Below are 16,927 nucleotides of genomic sequence, written 5' to 3' on the forward strand. Positions count from 1 at the left end.
GCAAAACATTTCAAAAGAGTAAACTGTTTATTGCTTCCTGAGCATGCAGTCATGTGCAGAGTTTTTAACAATTATGTCTCAAAAGGAGGAAAATCTAATCAGAAAACTCCCTCAGCTGATATTCACCAGACGAGCTGCATGTGTGCATTTTTGACTCAGCAGGGTGCTGAGCGTGTGGGAGGGGGGCGGTGGCGTTTCTATCCTGTGACTGCTGCACGCTGCATCGAGTGACACGACTGCTTCCATCTCCGTCTGACAGGGAGAGTCGCCCACGCTTGGATCCACACTAATTGGGTTCAATGGTTGTTTATTAGGATCCTTATTAGCCTTAGCACGCCTGCAGCTTCTCTTCTTGGGGTCCACAAATTAAATGAAGTGAAAGTCACATAAGAGTTCATCCTTCCCCCGACCCACTCACAACCCACACTAACACCTGCATGGGACAAAGACAGGCCAGACAATCCTTCATCTATCACTTGATAAAAACCAAAAAGATGTGTTTCCCAAATGTCAAGCGTTCCTTGAAGAGTGATTGTGCTCCAGTGAATGAGGTGTACCAGATAACCCCGAAGACTCCCACCAATCAGGCGTCCTGGTCTCACTCTTTACACAGGTACCCTCCCAGTTCTTGCTGCTGATGAGCACATTTTGTGCTGCGTTGACTCTGTTCTCCAGGAAGTTGAGGTGGGAGGTTTTCGGTATTTCACAGAGGCAGCGTGTGAGGAGGGCCACTCTAACAATCTGAGCTGTGTCTGCAAAAATCCCTCCTGTTGCCATTAGCAACCATCAGAACAGGACCCCTCGCGCTACCTGGGGAGACAATCTGCTTGTTAGAGACGGAGGCTGGAGGAGGGGGAGCAAAGGGAGGAGCAAACATGGTGTTGGAGCTACAGGAGGAGGAAAGATGTGTTGAACAGTTTGAAAAGTGCTGCGTGCACTGCTTAGTTTAAGTCTCGGTAAAATGCAAAGAGATAATAAAGCTATTCCAGTTTGGCCTGGAGGGTTCATTTTAATCCATCCTAATGTGAAGGAGGCGAGAGAGATACGGACACTCCATCGATCAGCAGCACATGGGACAAACACGGCACCTTCCTTAAGGTACATTTCAATGTCAGTGGAGAATAAAAAACAAACAAAAAAGCCTGTGTGGCAGAATTAGGTCGTCCTTGTCACACCTGAAAATTAAGTCTGCCAAATTTAGTTCCATGAAAAGTGATTACAATCCCAGAGGGAGACACTCGGGCCTCATCCAGCTGGCAGATTAATGTAGTAACACATAACTCACGTCAGCCTGACACGGCTGACTGACGCAAACAAAAGATGAGCGGCAATAAAATAAATATGATCCAATAACATGTGCTCAAACATGAAAGTGTGAGCGCTTCCCTCCATCAGCACGGAACAGCTCATCTTCAGTGTAGACTGTTGATCATTTAAAGATGAATCAAAGCGTCCTCTTGTTTCATGGAGCCAACTGAACTGATCAATTGTTGAGAGGCCAATTAAGAGGATTCAAATCGTGATCATGAGAGCGAGTGTTAGGGATGACCGGGAGAGTAAACGGGCGATGACGCAGATTTTAAACGTCCTCTGCAGACGAGACAGGAGAAGACATCGCTGATCTCACGCGCCTTATAAACCCTGTCACTCGTCCTCCACAGCCAATCAGAGAGGAGCTCTGTAATCAGGGCCACACTGACCTCATGGTCGGTCTATCTCACCTCTCCTGGAGTGAACGAGCGTCAGAAGTCCTGACCCAACTTCCACACTAATGAGGTTTAAGAAAAACAGACTGTAAAGATTCACGTTTCTACCCTTTTAAACTGACAAATACATTTTCATTTCTGTTGAAGTAATCAAGTGACCTTTAAGGAGAAAATGTAACCACGAGTCAGACTCAGCTGTCCTTCAGGGGAGACTCTGGGCTTTCATTCAGGAGAGCGTCTCACCTGATCACTCATTTTTAACCCTGGCCCACTTTTGCACCTCGCTCAGACAGTCCTGAATTAGAGTAAGAATTTGCATCAGGAGTGGATTTGAAGCACGTGTGTGTGTGTGTGTGTGTGTGTGCACGTCTGCTGGGGGGGCCGTCTGAGGACACGTTGAAACACAACTGTATTATCATCACACCGTGACATAATCAAATGTGGCTGCACAAAACTACATTAAAACAGATCGAGTCCCAATTCCCCGTTCAGGGAGTCGACAGAAGCTGAAGCTTCCAGGAGGGAGACGTTGAAGCTGCAGCGACCGCAGCTGATGCAGTCAGCGGCACAGCGGCGAGGTGCGTCAGATAAATGATTGTTCTGTTCAGTCTGCGCTTCACCCACGTGTTGATGGACTTGTTTCGAGACGGTTCTCTCTCACCTGCAGAATCTGGCAGCGGTCCGAGGTGCAGTCGATGTTCTCACAGGGTTGGTACATGCCCAGCGTCACACAGTTGAGCAGGATCACCATGATGCTGATTCTCTCGAACCACGTGCTCACAGGTCTGGGGTTAAGGAGCGTTGCTGCTTAGGGAGGAAATTACAGCTCGACACACATCGAATCAAAGCAGCATGACGGGTATTAAACAGGATGGATGGATGGATCTGTCTCACATCAAAACATCCTGTGTGACTTCTGTTATAATGTACGAAATGTGATGATAGAATCTGACAGGTGTGGGTTATATTTGCTAAATATGTTCAGTTCTGGTTACTCATCGGATCACTGCTGCAGTGAAAGTCCAACAACGTGAAAACAAGAATTGAAGTAGGATTTAGTGTCGAGGTGGCTCGTCGTTTTCAGCAGCCTTCCGAGAGGTTCATAGACTCTCAAACTGCGAGCAGCTTGAAGCTCTTCTCCACCTTTTGGTCGAAAGGAAACATGTGTGATGTGCTTGGGTCCAAACATTAAACGTATCAGCCTCCTGTGGCGGTAAGGAGTTGATTGGTTGTGCACGTTTTATTAACGATACGCGTCTGCAAGGTGTCGAACTTCATTCGTGATGAATTCAGATTTTGATCTTGCCTCTTCGTGTCTTTTACTCACTTGTGGCGTCACACTAACATGAATTAAGGTTTAAAATGAGGATGAACCTACTTTAAAGTTGATGATGAAATAATAATCAGATACTTGATTATAAGTAAAAAGCTCCCTTCTCAGCTGGTTAGCACCTTCTAAATGTTTGGCCTGCCACCTTCTCTTCCACGCAGCACAGTATGAACAGGTAGAAAGCCACAGATTGATGGAACATATTTCCCCTATTAGCATAAGTGACTCATTCACGGCTCGTAAGCAACACATCATGTGAGGTAAGAGGTCACACAGCTGCCGCTTAGCCGGCGAGCAATTCATCAATGGAAATAAAGATGAGACGCTTTTTTTCACCCAGCCAACCTGTTTCTGCTATATGACTGCGTGAGTCATAAATCAGACACCGTCGAGTAAATACTGGTCCCTGCCGCAGACTGCTGGCTGAGCTATCTGTTCAGAGAGGTGAAAAAAACACAACACTATGAGCTCATTTATAAAAAAAAAGGAAACGCCATCTGCAACTTCAGGACGCTGCTAATGTCAATAGAATGAAATATTTAACTATTGTTTTCTGAGCGTGTTAGTGTGATTTACAAGCAGGCTGCTGGCTGCAGCTTCACTCGCCGGGTTTCGTTCCTGCACGCCGCTGCAGCGCCCCGCTTTCCTCCTCCACCTTACACACTGATTGTACAGAGTGTGTGTGTGTGTGTGTGTGTGTGTGTGTGTGTGTGTGTACAGTGCAGGCCGTCTTAATGAGCGATTACAGGATCATTATTGTAGCATTATAAAAAAGGGTCAATCCATACATTTCTTACACGCCTATAGCGCTGTGTGTGTGTGTGTGTGTGTGTGTGTGTGTGTGCGATAATCACGACCATGCAGTTGAAAAGTCCCTTACAGCTTTTCACATTTTCATATCTTAAGCTGGCAGCTTACGTTCCTCTTGTTCTAGTCTCCGTCCTCTTTAAGTCTTTCATTTGTGTCGCACGTTTTGTATTCACACAATATGCTTCAAGTCTTTTGTTCCTCTGAACTTTGCACTCGCAGAACTCACGCTCGCTGAAAGTGTGGGGCAGGAAGTGGCCCTCTCTTTCAAGTCACACACTTTATTAATCCCTGACACACTCCAGAGTGGAGCTTCAATACGCCGCCAGCGGGCCAAAGAGGTTGTGGCATTGCTCAAGGGCAGCGCCTCTCCATCTTCTAAAGCAGCTTCTGTGTTATGGTCTGCACCGGGACTTGAACCCATCCTGAGGCGACGCCCTCTTTCCTTTGCATTTCCCTAAATTGGGGCGACAGTAGCTTAGTCTGTAGGGACGTGGGTTGGGAACCGGAAGGTGCCAGACCACTTCCTGAGCACTGCCGGGTGCCCTTGAGCAAGGCCCTGTATCCCCCCCAACACACACCCACACACACACACACACACACACACACACACACACACAATTATAATAACATCAACTTCCCCAGGTGTCGCTCCAACCTGATCTCCGTCTGTGACCAGCTCATGGATCGCTAACAGGAAGTAGTTTACAGGTGTCATCAGCTCCTGCATGTGAAATGATTTCCATTACATGACGTCATCATTAATAAGATAATCTTAAATTTACAAAAAGCAAAGTGAAGCCTGCAGACCATCGGTGATGTTCATGTCAGAGATGTTTAAAGGATAACGTCTCGTGAACAGGAAGTTGTTCTACAGATAGAGCTGCAGAGAGGGCGCTAAGCTAGCTGCTGCTGAACATTCGCTCTGACGGTGAAGTGAGTCGAGGTGAACAGATCGTCATGACTCAGCACAACCTGACGGAGGTTTTCTGCCTCATCATGTCGAAGTCTGTTGACATTTTCTCTTCCATCCGGCCGTCTTTAAACGCCTCCCTGATCAATCCTCCGTATGCTGTGATTACAGCCGCGTCCATAGCAACAGTCTGCTTGTTCCGCTGAACAACAGTCATCTAGTGACTGGTAGCAGACCATGAAGACACACAGCTACAAGCTCTGATAACGATGGAAGGCTCAGCATCACTGACACTGAGGTGTGATTTTCTCTGAGAGCTGATGAAGTGCTGCTGAACATCAACGCCGGTGAAGAGTGTGTTTCCTGTTTCTGCAGCTTGCATTGTGTCCGAGCCTGCAGGGAGAGTTATCAAACTATCGCTCCATCCTCTTCGACATGATCACCTCTCACTGAACCTGCCGAGCTCTGGGACAGACTTCAATTTGAAATGTCCCTGAATGTGTGAGAACATTCAAGAGAGAAAGGAAGTGAATCTTTAATGTGCAACACTCACACTTTGAATATACACTTCTTCTTCTTTTAAATCCTGAGATTATGTGGTTGAAAACATGTTATTTATTTTCACAATATGTCCCTCTCCTGCACACACACACACACACACACACACACACACACACACCTTACTTTAATCTGCATCCCTCCACATCCTTCCAGCTCCTCTCTACAGTCTCTGCTGTCTCTTCAGTGCTGCTCTCTGGGGTGAACAGTGAAATAGGGAGAAATAATATCCGAACAATGTGTGCAAAGAAATTCTCTTCCGGGTTTTCTCACATGACAATCGTCCTTACAGAAGAGGATCTTAACCCTCTTTAGGTGACGCTCTCTTTCCTTTGCATTTCTGAGATTCGTGCTCCCTAAATACAATTTCAACTCCCCCAGGTGTCGCCCCCACCTTTCACTTCTTTCTCTTCCTTTTTTTTCTCATTTCCAGTCAGTCAGTCCCGCGGGTGACCGAGCAAACCACGGCCAATTTTGCCCTCGCAGCAAACACAAACGCAAACACTCTGGGACACATAATACCTCGACAGGCAATGAAAAATCCATCAGCCTGCGTGTGTATGAGTGTGTGTGTGTGTGTGTGTGTGTGTGTGTGTGTGTGTAAAATACTCCCGTAGCACAACTAAGAACCTGCCTCGAGGTTCTGTGCTAGCAAAGCAAAAGTCAAGAACAGAGACATGGAGTGAACTCGGAGGAGAGAGAGAGAGGAACAAACACAAAGAGACACAAAAAGCATGGGAGAGGACTTGTTTGGGACTTAGCTATAAACAAACATGAGACAGGAGCGAGAGGACAAAGGATGCAGCGCCTGGTTTGAACTCTCAGCCATCTCTGCAGAGCTCAGAGCTTTGAATACAAAACCTCTGCAGAGCAGCTCCATAAACACAAAGCCTCCTCCTGACTCCATCATTACATGCAAAAACCAGCTCGGACTCTTCACCCTGAAACCCATCAGAGGCGACAGTCTGTGCATCATGTGCTCTGACATGTGAAGGGACTGTGTGCTGCTTTGAGTTCAGCGTCTCTGTCACAGCCACGGCAGACCTTTCACTCCTCCGGGGAAATGAAGCAGCAGGCGGCTCACTCAGACGCAGCTGATTCCACCGTGCTGGCTGACGGCCGGTCCTGTCACCGCCTAATCATGTTGGGAGGGCGCTAACCGAGTCTGACACCATAACCCTTTGAGGAGAGAGGAAAGAAGGCGCGCTGTTATCAAGCTTCAGCCTTTCATTTGATTGTTCTTTTTAGGCCATTACTTTTGGGCTATTTACCCTTAAAATGTTGAAGCGTCCACCCGCAGACCATCAGCGTGTCACTGAGGAGGGTTCTCTGGGTCTTCCTCTTTAGCGTCCCTGCCTCTCTCCCCATGTGCGTCTAATCTCTTTAGGATGCACTCAGCTCCTCCTCTCTGTCTTTACCCTCCTCTCATCTTCTGCCTCTTCTTCTTCTTCTTCTTCTTCTTCTCCGTGTCTCTACCTATTTCTACGCCTGTCCCTCTGTGTCGACACACATTTGGTCACACTCGCCCTCCTCTTTCATCCTCCTTTTCCTCCATTAGGAGCTCTCCAGCTTCATCACGCTCTCCGTCTCTCTATTTGATGAAATATTTCAGACTTTTGTGTTGCTGATTTTCTCTTTGTTTGTCTGTCTGTTTTTTGCGATGCATTGAAGTGAGAGAGAAAAAGGGAGAGCGAAGGAGCCTCACTTCGGCTCTCTGTCTTCCACACCTGTGGTAGGAAAACATCTTTAGAAAAAAAACACATTATTCAAATCATCAAATGTGAAAACGGGAGGCGCTGGTGCATGCTTAAAACCAATTTATTACCTGAGTGCATTTCTTATTTATTTTGTCCCTGTAAAAACTCTGTGTTCCCTTCCTGCTGGCTGCAGCACATAAACGTCTGACATGGCTGAGATTGGCCGCAGCGAGCTGAATATTTAACCCTTTGAGCTCCTCTTTATGCACACATAACCTGCTCCATGATACGTGTGTGTGCGAGCAGGACTGTCCGGGCCAACGAGACAGGAGAGCTGTGCATCGTCATGATGGAGGCCGATGGTACAGAAAGGATGACAGGTGCAGCTCACGATAACAGCACAGCCTCAGCTCTGGGATTAAAACATCTGAGTGTGTTTCCAGGATCTCTGAGGACCTGAACTGAAGAGTTTGGAGTCGTAGGATCCTTAATTCACCTCTGCTGTCAACAAAGCACAGCTGTGTGCTCATTTTCTAAAATCATTGTCAAACACAATGAGGCCTGTGTATCGTGAAACCTGTCGTATCCTGGGGTTGTTACTCAGCATGTAATCACGTATCTCTGGGTGAGACAGGATGTGCTGGTGGCTGAGTGGTTAGTTTGGGCGCCACACGTACAGAGGCTGTGGCCGCCCTTCTGCACCTCAGTGACGTCGAGAAGCATGTGATCCTCACTCAGCCAATCAGAAGAGAGCCGACGTCACTGATCCTGCTATCGTGGCATTTGAACCAAATATGGAAACTTTGTCAATGAATTTTTTAATTTTTAAAGTATTTCAATGAGAGCCCTGTAAAGGGTTAAATCTGACCTGTGGCTTCTTTCACGCAGGTCACTCCTCTCTCTCTCGCTCTCCCTCTCTCTCTCTCTCTCCCTCCCTCTCCCTCCCTCTCTCTCTCTCTCTCCCTCCCTCTCTCTCTCTCCCTCCCTCTCTCCCTCCCTCTCTCTCTCCCTCTCTCTCTCTCTCTCTCTCTCTCTCCCTCCCTCTCTCCCTCCCTCTCTCTCTCCCTCTCTCTCTCCCTCTCTCTCTCTCTCCCTCCCTCTCTCTCTCTCTCTCTCTCTCTCCCTCTCTCTCTAACTTGTAATACAGTAGGTGAGTTGAAAAGTTTCTGCTACAGTAAGTGATTTCGAGGCGAGGAGGAGTTCTTTTCAATCTCAGCTTTTTTTCTTTATTGAACGCTGCAGCAGAAAAGACCTTCACCAGTTTGCTGCATGGAAATAATTTGGCTTCCTCTCGGTGTAAATAATTAAAGAACCAAATTCTATTTCTGTAGGATTTTTTTTTTCTCTGCTGTAAAAATGTGTGTTTGTGTTTCAGTGTGAGCACTTATATAATCCATGCAGGTGTGTGTGTGTGTGTGTGTGTGTGTGTGTGTGTGTGTGTGTGTGTGAGAGATTGTCAGTGTGTGAATGTGTGTTAAAAACAGGATGACTCATATCTGAATGAGATCTGTTTGATTTACAATGAGGCTTTATGACAGAGCTCCCCTCCTTTGTGCCTGTGTGTGTGTGTGTGTGTGTGTGTGTGTGTGTGTGTGTGTGTGTGTGTGTGTGTGTGTTCCTGTGAAAAACCCTCACGATCAGTCTCATTCGGAAGGAATCAAAATGACATTCTGCCTCTCACTGTGGCACTGAAGCCTGTGCCTGTCTCTTCTCCCAATGAGAACGCAGCATGATAGGTCACTGACACACACACACACACACACACACACACACACACACTCTCCTGCACACTATACTTCAAGGATCCCTGCCCTGAATCATGCACAAACACAGACACACACACACACATCTTCCTCCTGCATCATTTTTGTGACAACCACTGTCCCTTCTTGTTTCAGATTCACCGTCCTCAAAACAATCTCCATTCACCGTCTCGCTCGCTCTCTCTCTCTCTCTCTCTCTATCTAATAAAGTGTCGAGGCAGACAGCCAGGAATCTCCTCAACTGACTCGCTCTGCTCTCATCCCTACTTTAGCCGTCTTCATTTCTGAGTCCTTTATTAGTCAACGAGTCGACCTCTGCGTTCGTCTCACAGACTGTAAAGTCAGCCATCAGTTTGAAGCCTGACTTTGGTTTCCACCATATTTGGTGCAAAACCAAGTTATCAAAGCTGTACTGCGTGCATCTAAATCGTTATCTGGCAAATGAGCAAGTTAAGCTAAGTTGAATGAAATAAAATCAGTAGTTGTAGAAACACACACACACACACAGACACACACACACACACACACTGGAAGAAGAAAAACCTGCGTGACAAACATTAAATAAGCCACCAAGAAAGGAAACATTGGCTCATCTCACTCACTCAGACCTGTCACTCCATCATCCCTCCCCTCATCATGCATTACAGCTCAAATATCAACCAGCGAGTTCTTCAACACTCTGCAGAGTCTTCCTGAACACAGACAGAAACTCTTCTTTGTCATGTTTGACTTTAAACGGGGCCTAAAGGGGGCGGGGGGGGCTTTAAGCAGCAGCTTGAAGAAGTCCTCCACACTGGCTTCATGTTTGAGAGGATGCTGATTGGTCAGTCCGTGGGGCTCACGTCCCTACCAGGTCACACAGCTTCTCAGTCCACATTCCCATCTCTCATATTTGAGCCTCAGTGTTTCCTGCGGCGTCCTTGCTGCGCCTGATTTCTATCTTTGTATACACAGGATTTCACCTTTTCATGGAGTATGAGCAAACATTTATTTTTTTTATTCACTGAGACTCAAGAACTTGTGGTCCAACTTAAATTTGCATAACGCTCCTTATCTGTGCAAACAGCTGTGAAAACACTCCCAGTGTAACCTTCAGAGATGACAGACGGCTAAACCAGAGAGTTCACAAGCTCTCCCTCTGCAAACCAGCGGGCCAACCCGCCCCCCCCCGCACAGAAGAGCATCGAGAATAACAAGCAAACCAAAGACTCAGTGAGGTTTTATGCAAAACTATGAATCTTTAACTTCACAGCTGGCACCGTCCTCAGACATGAACAGCTTTAGCAATTATTTTGGAGAGTAAATAAACAGAACTGACTCATAAATGTCCGAGAACAACACGTTGATCTTTTTTTTTTTTACCCCCTCCAACACCGTAAACACTATACGGCTCGATGGCAGAACTTATATTTACAGCATCTGGAAGTGTAGCTTCACAGGTCGCTGGAAATCAATATGATGTTTTTATTCAAGTCATTATCCACTCTGATACAATTATATAACATATTCATTTGTTTACACAGCGGTTTTTAGAGGGGAGGTGTAAAGGATATAGATAACAAAAGATGGAGGATGGGGAGAGACCGTATGTATGAAACATGGACGTACAGTCTCAGTGATGTCATCCACTGGATTCTGAAGCATGCAGTTTTAAACAAACGATGGCAGTTATTGTAAAAGCTTGAAGCCGTCAGAGAGAGCTGAGGAGAGTCTTAATGTTCAAACAGCTTCAAGCTGCCGGCCTGTGAGTCAACTCGCCCCTTGAAAATAATCAAAAATTAATCAAACACCAAAGGCAGGGGACATCGTTACCAAATGTGTGTTTTGTACTGAGCTGTAAACATTTTGATTTCTGCTGTATAAACTGACATTTTGAACACAGGTGACTGAGCAAGCCTCAAGTGGACACTCAAGGAACTGCAGGACGTTTCACTTCATATTTCATCATGGAGGTGATTTCTGCACGGTGCGACCCTAAAGTTCTTACTGAATTATTAAACACTAAACGAGTGCCATATTTATCTGCAAGGTTTTTCTTGCTCTGCATCGTCCTGAAAGGTTTTTGACAGAAGGAGGATTTTTAAAAGAGTAACAAAAGGGAGCAGACTCATTACACAGCACCAAAAAAAATGCAATCTAATGTGATAATTGCACTCATGATTCATTTAACACTGCTGAAATTGCTTCATAATGTGTTCTGCTCCTCAGGACCGCTTGCACACACGCACACACACACACACACACACACACACACACACACACACACACACACACACACACACACACACACACACACACACACACACACACACACACACGATCAAGATCAAGACAGACCCAGAGTCCTGTACCAGCCTCACAGCCAAAGACTTGGAGCACCTCTGTAAGACAAGCCTATGGCCTGTAACCACGGCAACGGGAGCAGCCGTGTTGCCTTCAGCCACAGAGACAAAAACACAAACTGTGTGTTAGTCGATTTTCATGCAAGCGTGTGTGTGTGTGTGTGTGTGTTTGTGTGTGTGTGCACTTTTGGCCTGTGAGCGAATGTAAAATATTGTAATTTTGCACAAGTTTGCGTCGATGCACTTACAGGGTTATTACAGTTTCCACCCATATTTGACTTTTTGAAAAGCTCACAGTGTTTGTGAGTCTGCATTCGTGTGACTGTGTTTCCGTCTTCCTCCTCATATCAGCTCAGCACAGCAGGTGCCTTGCTCCAGTACATTGCTGCTGCTAGTGAAGCTGAATGTATTGCAGACACCATGGGAAATATAAGCCAATACTTTGAGTGTGTGTGTGTGTGTGTGTAAGAGTGAGACACAGACAGGGAGAGCAATATAAAGTGAGAGTATAGAGACCAGTCAGGGGTGAAAGAGATGTTTGTAAAGAAGCGAGAAAGGATTTGAAAGCAGTGTGCATGGGGGAAAAAAGAAAGGTGGGTAGAGATAAAGACGAGACAGTTTAGCAGGTCGTTGGACGGCGCTGCATGCAGCGTACTCACAGGCCGATAGTTTGAATTCGACACAGGGTCAGAGGACTGCAAACAGCAGGAAGAAGAAGAGGGACGACAGGGCTGCATTGCTGACATCTGCAGGCACTGTGCACACTCTGATATGACAAGCAACTACACAAACCAGTCCTCATCCTACGTATAGGAATCCATCTTTTCTGCCTACGCCGAATTCTTGTGAAATAAAACTCAACATTTACACATTTCTCGGCTACATCATACGCCTGTTGTTGAATGTTAAATATGCCTCTGAATACGATGGACGGATGCGCATTTCTAAAAAGTTTTTGTCTCCAGACATATTCCCGAGTTCGTTGTTCACACATGAACCTCACAGCAGGGAGGAGTCAGGAGGAAGGGGGCGGGATCTCAGGAGGCAGGACAAACAGTCATCGGCTCTTTTTGCTTGCTTTCAGTCGATTGTCCGGAATATTCCCTGCCGAGTTCTCGCCTCGACTCAAACCGGACTTCAGCAAAAACGCAACAGGAAAATGTTGGGTGATGGTCGGCTCCTCAATTTGAAGCTTCCTGGAAAAAAATTCAAGGAGGACTTAAGTGCTAGCTATGCTAACGTTAGCCACACTCTGCAAAAGTAAATTTGGCATTGTGTAGCCGCAGGCGCTGTGATCCCGAGGTATTCTTGAAATGATTTCTACAAAAATCCATTTCTTTCTCAGGGCCCTCTTCATCACTAACTTTAATACTTTTACGGCAACAGAAACCAAAAGAGACACGAGAGCGGCATCACAACACTAAAGTTGGGAGTAATGGCTTGTGCATCTGAAAAGTCTGCAGCTTTCAAAGCTCTTCAGGGGCCAAATGATGTGTCACAATCAGCGCAGAAATCACTCCATATGGTCTCATAATCTGTGTTGTCAGTCTCTGAAGGCTGTGATTAATTTACTCGTCTCTGTTCTTTTGGTGAATGCAGATAAACTGAGCTCAGCAGAGCTCGAGAACTGAAATGAATAACCCTGTATCAGACGTGTACCGACTTTCAGATCTGCATGTTGATCCTTCAGCATCTGACGAAAGGAAATACTTATTTTTAAATCCTAATGGCAAACCATTAAAAAATAGTCCTGTCATGCACACACACACACACACCTACACACACACACACACACACACACACACACACACACACACACACACACACACACACACACACACACACACACACACACACATTGTGATATAAATAAGATCTGTTCTTTGGAGGAAGAGTGTGATGCATGAACCCAGTTAGATTTCAGGTTTTATTCTGAGTCACACACAAATAAAAGCCTCGTCGCTCGTCGTCTGTGTGCGTCTGAACTGTCGGAGGAGAGTGAGGATAACGGATCAGACGGAGGAGATGGGGATGAAGAGGATCTGCAGGAGCCTCATCGCTCTCTTCTCCTCATCCATATTTCAACAGAGGTCTAATGGGCCGACATGATCCCTTGTTACAAACAGACAGAAAAATGACTCAGGGCTCAGTCAGAGGCGGAGAGAGGGGGGCGTCAGAGTGGCAGCGATTAAAGGGGGATCCGGCGGCTTTCTCTTCTCTTCACAGTTTTGTCCACTTAACGTTTAATTGTAGCATCTGAAGAGATTATTTCAGCGCAGCGCTGCAGTCTAAACGCAGCCTAATTGAGTATTATAATGTACATACAGACAGTCTGCGCTTCAAACTTGACTCGTGCAGCCTTAGCTTCTAAACGTCCTCCCCTCTGTGAGAAGCATTTTCTTCCTACAGCTCTCGACCCTCCTCGTCATATCTAATAGTCCCCTGAACACGCGCCTCTAATTGCAGGCGTGACGAGGGGATCCCGAATTTCACAGGTGCTTCATAAAAGAGACCCAAACAAGCAGAGAGAAGCTCAGAGGATGAATGAGGTGACTCTGAGTGGGAGTGAGCTTCTGAAGCTGCTGTTTGTGATGCTAATGTGAAAGGTCTGTTTTATATGCTGATATCACAGCAGACTCAAACACTGATTTATTTATCTCTTGATCTCTTCCACCACAGAGAAACGAGCGAAAGTGAGCCTCGACCTGAATCATCTGCAGTGTTGTTGTCCTCAGAGCGCGCACACACAGCTGGTGGGGCTAGGCTAACGGGGATAAGCCCTCCCTTTTCTTATGCATAAAGATGAGAACATTATTCTTCAAATGACTCAACACGGATTCTTTTCAGTTTTTGAGAGCAGAAAAATAAGCTAATAAAATGATAATGAAAAACAATCAAATCAATGAGTGACAGGTGTCGTGGCCACGCCCTGTTGACTTGCTAATCATCTGTTCGAAATCAATTCAGTCCACAGCTCACCGACTTTGACCCGATGACGAGTTACCGATGAGAGACGCTCAGAAACAAACTCATCATTGCTTAACTTGAGAAACAATCTACTCTATCATGGCGCTAACTCCATTCACAGTCGATGTACAACAATGTGCTAGCATCAAGCTAACGTGTGTGAGTCTGACTTTATTAAGAAGCTGCAGGTCACACGGACACGTTCACGGCTGCTGTTTAAAGATAAGTAACTCATCACATTCATACACCGCACCGAGGAAGCAGCAGGAGCAACTTGGGGTTAAGTGTCTTGCCCAAGGACACATGTGGGAGGAGCTGGAGATTGAACCCCTGACCTGTCAGCTAGGAGACGATCTGTCGGCTAGGAGACGACCTGGCGGCTAGGAGACGACCTGTCGGCTAGGAGACGACCTGGCGGCTAGGAGATGACCTGTCGGCTAGGAGACGACCTGTCGGCTAGGAGACGACCTGGCGGCTAGGAGACGACCTGTCGGCTAGGAGACGACCTGTCGGCTAGGAGACGACCTGGCGGCTAGGAGACGACCTGTCAGCTAGGAGACGACCTGGCGGCTAGGAGACGACCTGTCAGCTAGGAGACGACCTGGAGGCTAGGAGACGACCTGGCGGCTAGGAGACGACCTGGCGGCTAGGAGACGCCCTGGCGGCTAGGAGACGACCTGTCGGCTAGGAGACGACCTGTCGGCTAGGAGACGACCGACTGTCCTATAAATGATGAATGATCATACAAAATGAAATGCATCAACACGTATAACCCAGGGTTTGTTTTCACAGAGTCCTACACTGGCGTGTCCTCTCAGGGGGTAAACAAACACTTGTAAATATTGCACCAGCCTGCACAGTCTGAGGACTGCTCCGGGACATTTACTGTATCCCACAAACGCTTTATTGTAGTTCTTAGCTGATGCCAAAGGAGAGTAGTGCAAATCGTGGCCTGGATTTTACCCCCGGCTCAGTCGAGCTGCTGTGACAGCTCCCTCAAAAAGCGTCTCTCTAACAGCCCCAAACCTCCAAAGTGTTCCATTCAACCTCGTAAAAAGCCAAAAGGATACAGAGGCACTGACGAGTGACATGACTGACAGACTCAACCCCTTCCTTTCTTTTTTTTTATTTTGCAGTGTGGACTAAAACTCCTGAATCCTGAGTCGAAAAAAAAAAACCATAACAGAACTGAACATTCACTTTCATGCATAAGTAAAATCGTAGCATGATTCTTTCAGGCTCTGAGGAGAGCTGCCAGCAGAAATCTATGTTTGAATTCTGGATTTTTCACATCTGTTTTTTTTCTGTGCAAGAACAAAATGACCAAATTCAAACTGCACAATCAACACCACAATCTCTACTACACACACACACACACACACACACACACACACACACACACTAGCCTTGTGTTTGACCTCGCTTTCCTCCTTTCCTTCTCTGCCGTTCATGAAGAGGGATCTATTCCTTATCGATGGAGGACACGACCATTAATCGTTCACCTTTAAATACTGACACACTGAGGCTCACCTGTGAGATAAACACACACTCAGCACAGCTGAAAACAGTGTTTGTGCTTTGACTGCATGTTTCATCTTGTAAAAAGCAGCTATACGTTCATTTAAAAAAAACAACGTTTTCTCCAGAACTACAACCCTACAAATAAATAAAACAAGATCAGCCTTTCTTTCTCCTTTTTATCTCTAAAACATTTCTCCACCCTCGCTTAGAAAGCTGGGATTTATTTGTATTATTACTCGAGTTGTAGTCTCGACCACACTGACTGAGACGATGACTAAGTGCTCCCAGACAAGACCAAACGATCAGGACCAGATCAAGGAAGACCAGTGCAGGTCCCCCCCCCCCCCACTCTGAGACAGAGACAGGCTGCATGCTGTCCACACCCCTTGTTTTAAAACGTTACCATCGACATCATGTTCATGATCAATAGTGTCAAAACAGCAAAGTTTCACTCAGCGATATTTTCAATGACAATCTGCCATGAGGAGGAGAGATTCATGACTCAGCAAATACGGCCCTTTCCTTCCAGCGCCCAGTTACATGCATGTCTCTAACAGACAGACAGAGAGCGGAGGGGGACGCTGTCTCAACTGCACCGAGACGTCGCTTGTATTTTTCTGCACTTTGAACAGCGTGCATGAAAATTTCAGCAATTAAAAACATTTAATAACCCAACTTTGTCTAACTTCCATCCAACCCCTCTGACTTATTTTGTCTCTTTTTGTCTACAAGCTGGGTTTTTTTTTTTTTTTTGGAAGGACTCAGACGGTGACTAAGGTTTCTCTGAGTCTACACGCCCAAGTCTCTCTGTGTCTCTACTGCACTCCTCCAATTTCTGCCCTTATCAGACTACTACAATATTAATCCACATGTGCTCTAAGTCTGAAATGAACTAAGAAGAGACTCAATAATGCATAGCGGCCTCTTCTGTATCGCTACCTTCAAGTGACGCTTCTGTCAAACGAAGACATTTAAATTAAGAGCAAGCTGGACTCCTTCAATGTGGACTACGCTCATGGCTGACAAAGTTCTTTGCCCGGGTGCGGCTGGTTGGAATGAGTTTGCCTTTAGCTGCAGTGTGTGTGTGTGTGTGTGTGTGTGTGTGTGTGTGTGTGTGTGTGTGTGTGTGTGTTTGGACTGCTGGCAAGTCTCTTGTAGGCATGTCAGCTCAGCAGGAGAGCCAGTGTTCCTGTCTTTATTAATTACTACCTGACACACACACAAGCTCACACGTCTGCACACACAGTGCATTACACCTCATGCACGCACATGCCACACACCCACACACACACACACACACACACACACACACACACACTGTAG

At 46.3% G+C, this 16,927-nt stretch overlaps 1 protein-coding gene across 4 annotated transcripts in view; it reads right to left on the reverse strand.

Annotated features, from left to right (window-relative positions):
* Positions 1-16,927, reverse strand: part of LOC306838687 (voltage-dependent T-type calcium channel subunit alpha-1I-like) — a 129,283-nt gene that overhangs the window by 65,394 nt on the left and 46,962 nt on the right. For all 4 annotated transcript variants that reach the window (XM_079367008.1, XM_079367010.1, XM_079367009.1 and 1 more), the window contains exon 3: positions 2,368-2,479. In XM_079367008.1, the coding sequence (XP_079223134.1) occupies positions 2,368-2,479 (112 nt within the window). The remainder of the gene's footprint in view (positions 1-2,367; positions 2,480-16,927) is intronic.

The sequence above is a fragment of the Symphodus melops genome, assembly GCF_947650265.1.
Source record: "Symphodus melops genome assembly, chromosome: 17".
In the NCBI taxonomy this organism is placed as follows: domain Eukaryota; kingdom Metazoa; phylum Chordata; class Actinopteri; order Labriformes; family Labridae; genus Symphodus; species Symphodus melops.